At 41.6% G+C, this 13496-nt stretch overlaps 3 protein-coding genes across 4 annotated transcripts in view; 2 read left to right on the plus strand and 1 right to left on the minus strand.

Annotated features, from left to right (window-relative positions):
* Positions 1 to 1436: 1436 nt before the first annotated feature.
* LOC311216981 (nucleoside diphosphate kinase-like) lies at positions 1437 to 3520 on the plus strand (the record flags this gene model as incomplete). The annotated part of the gene is made up of 4 exons (XM_084298687.1): positions 1437 to 1565; positions 2078 to 2179; positions 2958 to 3070; positions 3403 to 3520. 4 exons carry the CDS (start codon positions 1437 to 1439, stop codon positions 3518 to 3520), a joined length of 462 nt encoding a protein of 153 aa, XP_084154813.1.
* Positions 3521 to 5942: 2422 nt separating this feature from the next.
* LOC311216982 (nucleoside diphosphate kinase) lies at positions 5943 to 8763 on the plus strand. The gene is made up of 5 exons (XM_084298688.1): positions 5943 to 6176; positions 6496 to 6628; positions 7127 to 7228; positions 7997 to 8109; positions 8515 to 8763. The coding sequence occupies exons 2-5, from the start codon at positions 6500 to 6502 to the stop codon at positions 8630 to 8632; spliced, it is 462 nt and encodes a 153-aa protein (XP_084154814.1). The 5' UTR covers positions 5943 to 6176; positions 6496 to 6499; the 3' UTR covers positions 8633 to 8763.
* A 514-nt stretch (positions 8764 to 9277) lies between these two features.
* The window catches only part of MBTD1 (mbt domain containing 1), a 35016-nt gene continuing 30797 nt past the window's right edge, over positions 9278 to 13496 (minus strand). For both annotated transcript variants that reach the window (XM_084298679.1, XM_084298680.1), the window contains exon 16: positions 9278 to 13206. In XM_084298679.1, the coding sequence (XP_084154805.1) occupies positions 13088 to 13206 (119 nt within the window). In that variant the 3' untranslated portion in view covers positions 9278 to 13087. The remainder of the gene's footprint in view (positions 13207 to 13496) is intronic.

The following is a 13496-nucleotide window of genomic DNA, read 5'->3' on the forward strand; positions in this document are numbered from 1 at the left end:
CAGAAGGAAGGGGAGCCCACACTGATTTGCTTTCAGGAAGATCCAAGGAGTAAAGCCCAGGAAATTCATTCCAGTTTCAGAACCAAGAACAGGACAAGAATGGGTTTCCTCTCGGCAGCACATGCACCGTGAAGACTAGGGCATTGCAGATGTTTTATCCTCACATCTTTCAAAGGGCGTAAAACCCTTAAGAAACAGGTAAGTGTTGAAGGGGGGTTTGCCTCTGAGAGCTGATATGTAAAATGTGATGCCTTCTTTAAAGGAGAAACATAAAGAAAAAGAGACACTGCGATAACGAGGCTTATAGAAATAATTCCGTGCATGGTTTGTAATGCAAAAAAACGGAATTGAGCTGCAAAGAATCAATGCTCAACAAAGCATTTCCTTTGCACCCCACTTTAAATAACCCGAAAAGCAGCAAGCAGGCAGATGACGGCACCACCCCCTCCCCAAAAACACTCCGGGCTTCGGAGGAACCGCGTGGGGATGTCCGCGGGTGAAGGGTCACGGCGGGCCAGGCCACCGGCGGGGGATGACACGGGAAGGCGGCACCAAATCCCCTGAGCGGATCAGGGCCCGGGGGCAGGCCTAAGGAGGCCCCGGGAAGGGTTAAGGGGCAGCCCGGCAGCGGCGCGGCCCCCGGGGGCGGCTCGGGGCTAAGCCGGGCTCGGCCGGGAGCGGCCGCCGAGGGAGCGCCGGGGCCGGAGCAGGTGGGACGGGGCGGGGGGGACAGGGGTCGAGGGGGATAACGGGGGGCGAAAAGGGGATGAGGGGGGTATGGCCCGGCCGGGAACCCCTCTGCTCACACGGGGACGGGGCGGTGCGAGGGGGCAGCCCGCAGCAGGCTGACCGCCGGCTGGTGTGAGTGTGCACGGGGGGTGAGTGTGCAAGGGGGTGTGCTTGAGCACTTTGGGGGTGTGCACAAGTGTGCAAGTGCACTTGCGTGTGAGTGCACTTGTGTGTGCATGCGTTGTGAGTGTGCACAGGTGTGTGGCTGCACTTGTGTGTGCACATGCCGTACTTGCAGCAAACCGTGTGCCAAACAAAATAGAGATGTCTATAGATTAAAATGATGTTTATGGATTTATTCAACCTACTTTGTCCTAAATTGCCGGCGGCAGCCCCTCGCTGCACCTGCAGTAGAGCTCTTCGCTTTGGTTCCATTTAGAGCTTTTCTGAATTTAATATTTGCTAATTGCTTGGTTCTGTATCTGGCAAACCATTATTGTTTTAAGGTTACATTTGTTGCGCTTGTAAAAACCCTGGTGGGGGGTGATTGATTTATCAAATCAGCGCAGATCACAGGGTGACAGCCTGCAGACACAGCCAATGCAGTCATTACAATAGCATAGCTGATGGCACACACGACTCGGGGCTGGGATCACACTTGCCTGCTGATCCTGGAATAACAACTCTTGTTCTTCCTCGCTAGGATGATGGCTGCTGTTGCAGAGCGCACCTTCATCGCCATCAAGCCTGACGGGGTACAGCGGGGACTGGTGGGAGAGATCATCAAGCGGTTTGAGCAGAAAGGATTCAAACTGGTGGCCATGAAACTGATACACGTAAGCTGTCCTTAACTTGCACATCTCCTTTTCATAGAAACGGCAACCTAAAAATAAAGTAGGAGACAATAATGAGAAATTGACCGTTCAGAAAATTTAAACCTGGACCTTTGGTAAGTCTTTGGCTATTTTGGAAAAGTTCCAATTCGCAGCTCTGGCTAAATGCTTTAGACATGCTAAGTATGCTAATTTTAGTAACTTGATGTCCTTAGCCCGAAGAGAATATTCTTTTAGGTGCATCCTATACCTAATAAATATCTCTGGATATCTTCAACAAATACCAGTTCACATACCCGTGTTAGCAACAGATCTTTTTTGAGTTCAGGTGTGGTTAAAACAAACAGCTCAAATTCATGTTTACTATAATTACTTACAGGAAGTTGCTAGAAATGATGAATTTTGAGGTGTAGGCATGTTTTAGGATTGATAGTGCTCTGCAGTTAATCTATCTGATTTCAGTACGCTCTTAAGTTCGTAGAAGAAGCTTTTTGTTTGGTTGTTTTTTAATGCAGGCCTCTGAAGACCTTCTGAGAGAACACTACATTGATCTAAAAGACCGTCCATTCTATGATGGTCTGGTGCAGTACATGCACTCTGGACCTGTTGTAGCTATGGTGAGTTCTTAAAAACAAAGCTTAACTAAGAAAAATACACTGTTTAGTTGTCTTACCTGTAAATAAGCTCGTGGTACCTAATGAATACTAGTTTACCTTTGAAAGGATTCAAATAATCAAATAATATAGTTTGGAAGATGTACTTCTGACCTGGTTTTTCTATGTATCTTTTTATCACAATCTTTCTCTCCTTTGATCCTTTGAGTCAGTATGTTGAGGAATAGGGCAGGGGAAAAGGGAGAGCTTAAGCTGAAACTTTGATAAACAGTAAACCTGCACCCAAAAAAACCACTGTGGAATGCCATGTATTAATCAAGCTGAGAAGTGATGATGAAATATTTTTACAATATTCTCACGTTCAAGTAACTTTGAAAATCTTGTTTAGTCTAATTTAATTAGAAGGAATTTTCCTTTTATTTTTTTTTTCCCTTTAACAGTGTGTTTGTTGAATAGTTGAGCTGGAGGTTTAGATCTTCAATGAGCAGAGAGCTTTGGAAGGCTGTTTACAGTACTGAGATTTAAAATAGTTCTCTTCCCATCCTTGGGGAGGAAAGGTACGTTGCAGATGGGCGGGGAAGGGCAGAACTGCACTAAAGGCTTCAAGAATTTGACAGAGAAATTGGAAATAAAATATGACTCCCTATTAGGAATATAGGGATGGTGACTTGTGTTATGATGAACAGCACTGCATAATTCTGGAAGGTGTTATTAATTCTTGCTACTTTGTCTAGTGCAATATAATCTCAATGGATTTTTTTTTTTTTTTTTTTTTACTAAGGTGTGGGAAGGTCTTAATGTGGTTAAAACTGGAAGGGTGATGCTGGGGGAAACTAATCCAGTGGATTCAAAGCCTGGCACTATTCGTGGTGACCTCTGTGTTCAAGTTGGAAGGTATATTTTGAAAGTACTGATTTAAACTGAAGCCCCTAAAGCTCCAGTGGTATGTCGTGATACACATAGGAAAAGTGCTCCAGCCTTCTTCATTTTATGCGTGGAGCTGCTTTCCCCATGATAATGTGACTGGATCTAAAGGTGGAAGTGGAATTGCAGTCTTCCCTTTGACAAAAATGATGAGCAAAGCTGTCATGGCCCACTCCATGCCTATAACTACTTTACAGTTCCTCACGACTTCTCTCTGTAATGGTGACCACTTAAAAATGAAGTTGACTTTGCTTTGCACTTGACGATTGTATTAATTTTATATCCACCTCTTCTTTTTGTAGGAACATCATTCATGGAAGTGATTCTGTAGAAAGTGCTGAGACAGAGATCAATCTGTGGTTCACTCCTGAAGAACTGGTTGATTACAGAAGCTGTGCTCATGAATGGATCTATGAGTAGAACTGAGCCCATACCTTTTGATATCCTTACTATCTGTAATCAGTTGTTACCAGTTATTTTAAAGTCCTTCATATCAACTAGTAGAAACCCGTTTCAGAAACCTGTGGTATTCACTGTTGTGAATATTAAATATAATCAGTGTTTGTTGCTGTTTTGGTTAAAAAGCTATCAATTTATGGATAGGATTGTATTTTTAAAAACTTTTTAGCTAGGTATGGGAGTGAGAGAGGTGAGATTCAAACACAGAGAAGCAAAACATTCCTTGTTAATAATACAGAACATGTATTTTCCTGAAGCACTCCCCAAAGTCAAAGAGGAGGTTTTAGTAAATAGAAGCTAATGCAAATCTCTCAGTGTTAAAGGTGCATCATTTTGTTAAAGTGTTAGTGGTCAACCAATGGTATGTAAATACATTGTGTGCTCAGATGTTGAGGGTTGAGCTTGATATCAAATCAAGTGAATCCTCATGCCTAAAGGGGGTGCAGAAAAACTCTTATTTCTCTTTCCAAAAGGTGCTGTGCCTGTACACAGAGCATGATAAAATAACTTCTCTACATTGACATGGTTTCATTTTTTTTCTGCATGATTTATTTAGCATTTTAAGGAAGGATTAATAGGCCAGGCTTTTTGAAATGCTCTTTTATGTGAAAAGAAGATTAATGTGAGAATGGATGAGCGTGATCCATTTTCAGTCACTGTACTGTAGCAGTCCTCTAACATTGCATAGAGGAACAATGGAGTGATGTTTGCTGTACTGACCACAGAGCTGATAATTTAGCTTCATTTGTACTTCTACATCCATACTTCCTTAATAGCTGGAACTCCAAAGCAAGGAGCAAGGTGATTTTGGATAAGATACTTCATAAGTGGCTCCAGCATTATTTATTTATTTATTTAATCATGTCAACAAATACATTCGTAGTAATGCTAAACCTATTTCAGTAGAGGCGTCTGCTTCCATCACAGAAAACAGCCTTTTGCTGAAATATTTTGCAACAAACACTCAACAGAGGTTTGGGATGTAGGAACAGAAAGTGCACTGGAGTCAATGTAATGTGTTTATTTCCTTGTAACACTGTATTCATTAAAAGCAGGAGTTTTGTGAAACTACTTGTTCAAACTCCCATATTTTTGCCTACAGTGAGTTGTTGTTTCAAAGAGTAAACTGCAATGAATATTGAATTTGATGCTTATGATATGTTATGAAGGCAACCAACTCCTAATGAGATGCTCCAAAATAAAATATTTGCTGTTTCTTAAGTTAAACAAAAGGTTTGTTCATTATATTGCCTTAGGGCTAATTAATGAGTCTAAGGAGAGGGAACAAATTCCCTACCTACCAAACTGTAGATGATGTTTGTAGCCTCTTTCCTAAAAATAGTCAGTGCTACAGAAGGCAAATAATTAAGTTAAAGGTTGTTAGAACAAAGCGAACACATAACAAACCTGTGCACTGGATGAGTAGTAGTCCTGAGTTCCACTTTTGCCTGAAGGATTAGGTTTCTTTCTCTTGATTGCTTACTACAAAACAGAAATTTGGGAAGAAATGTGGTTTACGTGGAGGTGAGGGGGGTTGCCAGAAAGATGCTGATTAGTGTCTAATGCATTTAGACTGAGAGGAGGTGGAAGTTGGCCACCTCTTGGAAGAAATGCAGTATTCCTCTTGCACATCTGAGCTGCCTGACTCAGCGTTTCCAGTTTCACTAATTTAAGTTGCCTGTCAATAGGAGACTGCGTACGTACTGCAGAGGGTATTGCTTTCATGTTACAGCCGCAGTGCTGGTGTTGAATTATAACTAGTTCAGGAAGAAAAAACGTAGCTTGTAAATTATATCAGCTAGTAAGCACTATAAAAACTAATAACATTTTTCTTAATTCTCATTAAGGTGCAGGTTAGGGAACTGTTAAGTTTTACATGTATGTTTTGACACTTCTCAGCTTCACCTTCTGATATCATAGCCAAAGAAATATCCCAGGCAACTTCCCTGGCTTCCAGCTGCCACATCTCTCTTCTGGGGGACACAACGCCCAGCCGGCCTGAGGCGTGCTGCTTCTGCTGAGCTAATTCAGCCACCACCTAATAGGAGAGAGTGGGGCTATCTGTGAAAACAGCAAAGCAAGGCCTCCTAGTAAAGAAAAGATTTAGCACGGCTCCACATCCTTAACCGTCTCACTTTTCACTGTGAAAAACGCGTTTTGATGCCTGGCGTTGGCCGCTGTTTACCAAGCGTTCAATTTACAGCCCCGTGCTCGGGTCTGCTCGGTTCTGCACCCCTGTGGGGGGAGAACGAGGGCAGGAGGAGCAGGGAACGGGAGCCTTGAGGGGCTTCTAGGGCAGCTGTGGAGGATGCCGGGTGCCTCCGAGCTGCCACAGCGAGGCCCCAACAGCTGCCTCCCTCCCGGGCGGGCCGCCAGGCGCTGAGGCAGCGCAGCCACCGCGAGGCCCGGCGGCTGCCCGGCTTCTCCTCAGCGGCCCGGCCCGGCTTCACCTCAGCGAGCAGGGGCTGGCGGCAGCTGGCGGGAGGCGCAGACGAGCCCCCAGCCCCGCCGGGCCCGCCCCTAAGCGCCGCGGGGCGGCCGTGAGGAGAGGAGGAGCCGCCCGCCCGCCTCCTCCTCCTCTTCCTGCGGCGGCTGCGGAGCGGGAGGCTGCGGCGAGGTAGGCGGCGGCCGGGCCCTCCGGCAGGGGAGGCCGGAGGGGGAGCGGGATGCGCCACGCCGACACCCGGAGCCTCACGGGGGGATCGGGGGGAGTCGTCTCGCTTCAGCCCCGGTGGCTGCGGAGGGGAAGGGGCTGAGGGACGGGAGCGGGCCCGGCGCCACGTGGGCCCGGGCGGGGCGGGCAGGGCGCCGCCATGGACGTGGGGCTGCCGGCTGCCGGCCGACCTTGAGCCGCCCCTCGGCACGGGGAGATGTGTGAATAGGCGTGTGTGGGGGTGTAAATGGGGGTGTAAGTGGGGTGCATTCGTGTCCCGCAGCGCCATGGCTGCCAACTGCGAGCGCACCTTCATCGCCATCAAGCCCGATGGCGTCCAGCGGGGGCTGGTGGGGGAGATCATCAAGCGCTTCGAGCAGAAGGGGTTCCGCCTGGTCGCCATGAAGTTCGTGCACGTAAGTCCCCGCGCTGCTGGCTCCCTTCTAAACGCCTTCGTTCAGCTGCCACGATAGGTAAAGGTACCATTTTCCCATGCTATCGTTTTCCTATGCTGCCGTTCTTGTATTACAACGGGAATCTGGACAACAGCTGCACGCCCGTCAGGCCGAGCCTTCTACCAGCCACGAGCACCTGAGCTCTTCCTTCCCTTTCCTAAGGAAAGGGCTCTGCTAGCTTAATGGAGCCCCTGAGACCAAGTGACCTTGACTGAAAGGTTGTAGCCACCAACATGCATCAGACACCTTGTCCATAGCTTGTTGCCCAGGATTACTGTAACACAAAAAAGTAATCTTGCCCACTTGAAACACTGAAGGGTGAAAACACCCTAACCCCCGCCCCCCATCCTGCACTCCTTTAATTTTATAGCAGGAACTCATCTCCTAACACTAGTAACATCTTTTGTGTCATGGTATTTTGACAGCAATATATTTAATGTTACATCTGCTCTTTTAAAGGCTTCTGAAGACCTTCTCAAACAACATTACATTGACCTGAAAGATCGACCATTCTACCCTGGTTTGGTTAAATACATGAACTCTGGACCTATTGTGGCAATGGTATGTGGCTTTTTTTTTTTTTTTTTTTTTTTTTTTTAGAAACTGCTTTCTTGAGTATATTTGTCCCGTGCTGCAAGTTGTTTTAAAATAGTAAGATGCACTGGTTGTTACAGGAACGCTACAAAACTGTTTAGTTCTGATACTAATACAATTAAGACAGTTTAGTGTGAGTTCTTTATTAAAAAGAAGGAAGATGTGCATGTTTAAAATGCCAATTAAAATACTTGAAGAGTCTTGACAGCTTAATTTCTGCCCCAAAGAACCTTCTACTGGGGGGGGGAGGGAGAAGAGAGAGAAGTTTAGTTTACTGCTTTCTTCCATGGATGTTCATCTTCTGTGTCATTCTTTATGCTTTCCTCAGAACAATAAAACCCCTCTAGAAGCATCTCATCTTGTGACTAGAAAACATACATGTAACTACACATTCCTGCAAGTCTTTGGGTTGTTCATTTTCTAACAAAAGAGAAGTGTTTTAAGGTTGGCTTTACATATTAAGTAATTTTAAGGCTTGTTAAGGTATCTCACATAACTGGAATGACAGTGCTGATAAACTGGAATTTCTTATTTAAAAAACAAATTTTCCCTAGATGTTTTTTCCCCCTCTTTAAACAAGCTAAGGAGAGAATCTAGACTTTTTTTTTTGAGATAAAACCCTTATTTCTTTACAAAATGTGAATTATTACTAAAGAGTAATCTTTGAAATGTTGTAGAAGCAAGAATTAATAGGTTTGGTTTGTCTTGTCTTTTTCCTGTTTTTTGTCCCTGAAGGTATGGGAAGGCCTCAACGTGGTTAAAACTGGTAGAGTAATGCTAGGGGAAACCAACCCAGCAGACTCAAAGCCTGGTACCATCCGTGGTGACTTCTGCATTCAAGTAGGAAGGTTTGTGTGCTCAGTATCAGTGTTATTGAGAAACTTAATGGTGGTAGACTTTTCTTCAAGAAAGTCAAATTATTGATAGATAGCTAGCCTGATTCTTTTTTATTTGCAGGTTGCATTTTGTAACAGATACTTAGGAAAATGGCTTGGTACAAAACACTTTTTTTGAAATACTCATCAGCTACTCATCAGAGCTTCATGTAAGATCAGTCAGTGGCATTGGCTGTTGTAGTCAAATAGCCCTAGTCCCCCCTGCTAGGCTTAATTAGCTCTTACAGTGGGGCTGTTTAAGTACTGTAGTTGACATAGTAGCCCTGTAGCTCTAGGTGCTTCATCCACATTTTCCATTTACTACTAGGTTACTAATTTTTTTTTCTCCTTTGAAATGATGTTTGTCTTCTTCCACAGAAACATCATTCATGGCAGTGACTCCGTAGAAAGTGCTCAGAAGGAGATCAATCTGTGGTTTAAACCTACGGAGCTCGTTGACTTCAAGTCTTGTGCACACGACTGGATCTATGAGTGAAATGAGCTTCCACAAGGAATTGTGCCTCTTAACATGTCATCTCATTCCAGCCATTGATCTGGGAGCAATTATCACCACGGTTAGCTTAGTCATTTTTCAGCATTATCAAATAAAAGGATGATACAAACTAACTCCTTGTGGTGCATTTACTATGACAGACTCGTCCTATTGAACTACTCAGTAAAGTGGGATGAATATTTCAGTATTTTCCCTGTGCACAAGGTATAGTGGTGTTAGAATACAGATTTCCCTATACAGGTATTGAAGCATAAAACTTTGCAGTGAATGGTCACTGAAGTTGCTTTGCAGACTACTGAAACACCTTCAGCTGCAGTCCAAAGCCAACTTGCGGAGGGAAGGGGTGGGGGTGCTACTTCAAGCATGGAACTGCACTGAAAAGAGTGACATTATCCCGTGACAAGATTTCTATCCCGATGCACAACTATTTATATCAGCTGTAAAATACAAGGCCAAGTCCAAGTATTAAGCTTGCACTGTATTAAATGCTTACCTAGTGCCCCAATCCCCTTTAAGAAAACAACATACAGGAAGAGATTTTTTAACATTTTTATTTTGTGTAAAAAAAGGCAAATTTAGTGAATTATTTTCATCTTGTACACAAAGTTATAATTTTAATGCTTTTCACATCCATGCTGAAAATCTGCGGTCTCATAAAAATGAAAGGAACATTAATTTCTCCAAAAGCATTTTTTCACTTAGTTATGTACATTGCATGAGAAAGTTTTAAATACTCTCTCATTGACCACACAAATTACCAAGAAAATAAAAGATTAAATTTGTACAGATATTGATTTATATATCAAATACATACAGAAATGATGTAAAAACCCTATCTGTTTAATCTTGATTCCCGCCCCAATGTTTTCCCAGGGGCCAGAGCTGACGCCTTTTGTATAAATGGCTGTGGCTTTTTGTTTTAAATATGAAAATTAAAAGGAAGAAAAATTCAGTTTAAATCACAGTTTTTTTAAAATCCCTTCCCAATAAAGGATTGTTACCAAATATATTAGCACCATCGTACAAATATTGACGGGAGAGGGTATTCACATCACATAAAACAACAATCATAAAAAACAAACAAACACTGAAACCCGTGTTAGTATCCGTAGAACAAAGAATTGATAACTGCTTTAGCTTTCCTCAGATGCAGCAAGGAAAAGGTTAAAGAGTTGTATTTAAAATAACAGATCAGCAGAAAGATTCTGAGCAACAGAAGGGCAGCTGCAAAGGTGCGTAACTTGTGCTACCTTATGGTTAAAAAAAAAAAAAATTGCTATGCCAAATAGTGAAGTTTGACCCCATTGAAGATTTCAGATGTCTAACACTGCTCTTCCTTTAGCCAAGTAACATGGCTTAAAGTGAAAATAAAAAATACCTAGAGCCATGTTACTAATGAATGCTTTACAAATACAGTGAAGCCTGTACTATGGATACCACAGGCAATCTGTAACCCACTTTTTGGGGAATCCATTCTCAATACCTAGTAGAATTTTGCTCAGCCTTTCCTTAAACCTATCCTGAGCAAATGACTTCAATTAATTCCTCTCATGGTCTACTTAGGACAGATTTCACTATACTTGACAAACAATGTGGGTATATTTTGAATTCAGAAACAGAGGAGAGATTTCATCCGTAAGTCTCAACAAGCAACTCCTAGCGTAGTCACCTGTGTATCTGAGAATGCAAGTCAACTCCTGTACTTTAGTGTTTTAATTAAAAAGTATACCTGTTTTTAAAGAACATTATAAAGACTGACAGACTTCAAATCTGATTCTGTTATCCTTCCAACACAGGAAGTGTGTTCATCTTAAGTGCTATTTTTGCCTCTTCACATTTGAAGACTATAGCTCAAAAGTCAGACATGACTGGGAAACCAAGTTCTGAGTCTGGGCAATATGCAGAAGTCCAAGGTTCCAGGTTTCCTGGCTTTGCAATATACCTTGCTCATTATAGCCCAAGTTTTCACATTATGAAACACAAATTAATGCAAATTTTTCTACTGTACTCAGAAGCTATCGATGAAAGAAGAATGCAAGACTGTGCCAACCTCATTCCAGCTGTGACAATTTGCAAGTTGTCACATTAAAAAATAAAACAATAAAAATAATAATCATAATAAAATGAATATTGATGTACTTACCAAACCAAAACAATGCTTGCAGAACTGGATTTTACAGCAGAATAAATGGAGAGCACAGGAAAATAAAAATCAGGGCTCACCAAAGTGTCATTAACAATGGTCTCTAATCCTACTTCTCCAATCCAGGCTGTTTAAAAGAAATGTCACGTGTGTCAGAATCTGAGAAAACGTATTTGAAGTCTACCAACCGTGATAAAGTCCTTTCACTGTGGCTATTTTAGAGAGCGAAAGTGTCTTTACCACCTGAAGTTACAGAAACGTAATAGTCTGATAACCAGATTCTGTTCATGTAAGAAGCTGTTGTTAAAAAGGGGTCAGTATTAAAGAAATTTCACTAGTAAGGGAGGAGAAAATTCCAGACATTCCTACGCTATACAGGACATTTTTTAATTCCAGTAGTAAATACAAAACTTTACATAATTAACCCCTCTTGCATAGAATGAGGTAAACCTGTGCATATTACCAATACTATGTACCCAAAGTTAGAGCAATATTTTAGAAAATAATCAAATTGCTGGTTTTCAACTTTCTATGCACTTTTTTTTTTTTTTTAATTCAAACAACAATATACAAAAAAAATGGTCTCCTGGGGCTCTGTGGGTTGATATCCTTAAAGCATTTCTTAGGCTGTAGGAACAAAAAAATTACTTTTTTTTTTTTTTTTTAAGCCCTAACTTATAGTCAAGAGTCAGATGATCATTGTACTGCTCTGAAGGGGACCTACTAAGACCCAGAAGCACTTATAGAACATATGCAATTAATTCCTGAGAGTTTAGTTAATGAACCTTACTGGTAAAAGCTAAAGCTCTTGATGCACGTTTTTCCAGTCACAGCTCTGCAGGGCTGATAAATAACTTTACTAATCAACTCCATAAATGAAGCCATCTAAATAAACACACAAAGTTTAAAAATATGGAAAGAAAATCCAAATAATTCAGAGTTCATGCAAAAGTACTTCGTATTTTACTATTAGCCATTTTCACCCTTCTGCGTGACTTTTGCCTTTAAAACCGCTGGACAGTTCAACAGGTGGGGTTAAAGGGATACTCGACACAAAGATTCCAGGCAATAAGCAAATCCAGTTTGTGAATTATATGCTAGATTGTATATGATTTATATACTTTCCAAATCTCAACTTCCATATCACGCTACTGCAGCAAGAAAGGAACTCTGCAGGCTGTGCAGGCTGTGAACTTTTTTTTTTTTTTTTTAATTTGTAATGCTTGGCTCATTTTAGCTCAACTGAAATCACATGGAACATCAGTTTTGAATGTTCAGAAATAAATATTTAAGATGGCAAGGAAACATCTAGGTCTTTCTGAATGGAAAAAAAAATAATCAGAAGAATACTTCGAAGTTCCTTCCCACTCCCAAGGGAAGGCCTGAGTTACTAAGTTTCTTTAGCCTAAATTCAGAGCTAAACTTAATCTTCCAAATGTGGGAATTTTCTGAAGTTCCAGTTTGGCATAGGGCTCTGTAAACAGTTGCTGGAGCATTCCAAGACTACACACATCCACGTACAGACAAGAGCTTTATAGTCCCAATCCAATGCCCACAGCAGTCACTGAAGACAAGGCTACTGATATTAATGGGCACTGATTCAGACCCTAAGGAACTTTTTAAAATTACAAAACGTCTTATATAAAAAAAAAGCATTTAAAACTAAATAAAAACATCTTGAAAAGTTAAAAACCTCCCTCATGTGATGGCTCCAATGCAACTGGGGCTACTCACTGAGTAGAGCTTTACAGGACTATCTTCCACATACAATTTATGCCTCTAAATCAGAGCTTAAATGCCTTATTTTCACCGTAAGAAAACAGAGGCGTGACCAGTGCAGTTCGCAAGAGTCTGTAAGTCTCCCAACTTGTACCAAAAAGGTTCATTTGTCATGACAGTTCATCTGTACTTGCAACTATATCTTCCTCCAACCGCTTCCCACAATCGTGCTAATTAAACTTTAATCTTACCAAAAAAATTAGATTTTCAGTTCTTGTTAACAATGCACAATAAATCTGAACTTGAAAATATTACAAAATTCTTTCAAAAGCTTCAAATACAACACAAAAGTGTCCATTCTTGTTTTTAATAAATTGAAAAATCTTCTTTCACTAAAATAGTTTCCCCGCCCTTCCAAAAAATTCTGAACTGAGTCTAACTCTTCTACAGTTAGCAAAGTGCCCCAGGTACAGTCATCCAAACTGCACCATCAAAGTGGGAACGAGATCAGTCAGTCTTGGAGAAAGGCTCTTTTCCTATCACCAATAATCTGCCCCTCACTTTTCTGAGCTGCTTTATGGTTCTTGTTTAATGTAGTAACTGGCAGATCCGTTGCTTTCCTGATCAGATGCTCCTTGAAGGAAGCTATATTCTTCTCCATCTAGCAACTCCTCCTTCAGCTGCAATGAAGACACTAAAAACAAAAGACGAACATTAAAGATCTGTAACATTCAAAAGAAGTACAACTTTCTCTTAAATTTACTTTATATAATTTAAATTGGCAACAGCTCCAAGATTTCCCATTTTCTTACATTCTGCGTTTTAGTGGTTATTCTTTTAACATGCAATATCCCACAGAACACAGATCCTTTCTGACCTTACACTGAACTTTAAGTTATGCTCTAGTATTAATACATATGAGTGAGCAATTCACAATCATATATGCTCTATATAATTTTTCTTCCAAGATTTTACTATTTTAAA

Source organism: Netta rufina (genome assembly GCF_964035555.1).
Source record: "Netta rufina genome assembly, chromosome: 19".
In the NCBI taxonomy this organism is placed as follows: Eukaryota; Metazoa; Chordata; class Aves; order Anseriformes; family Anatidae; genus Netta; species Netta rufina.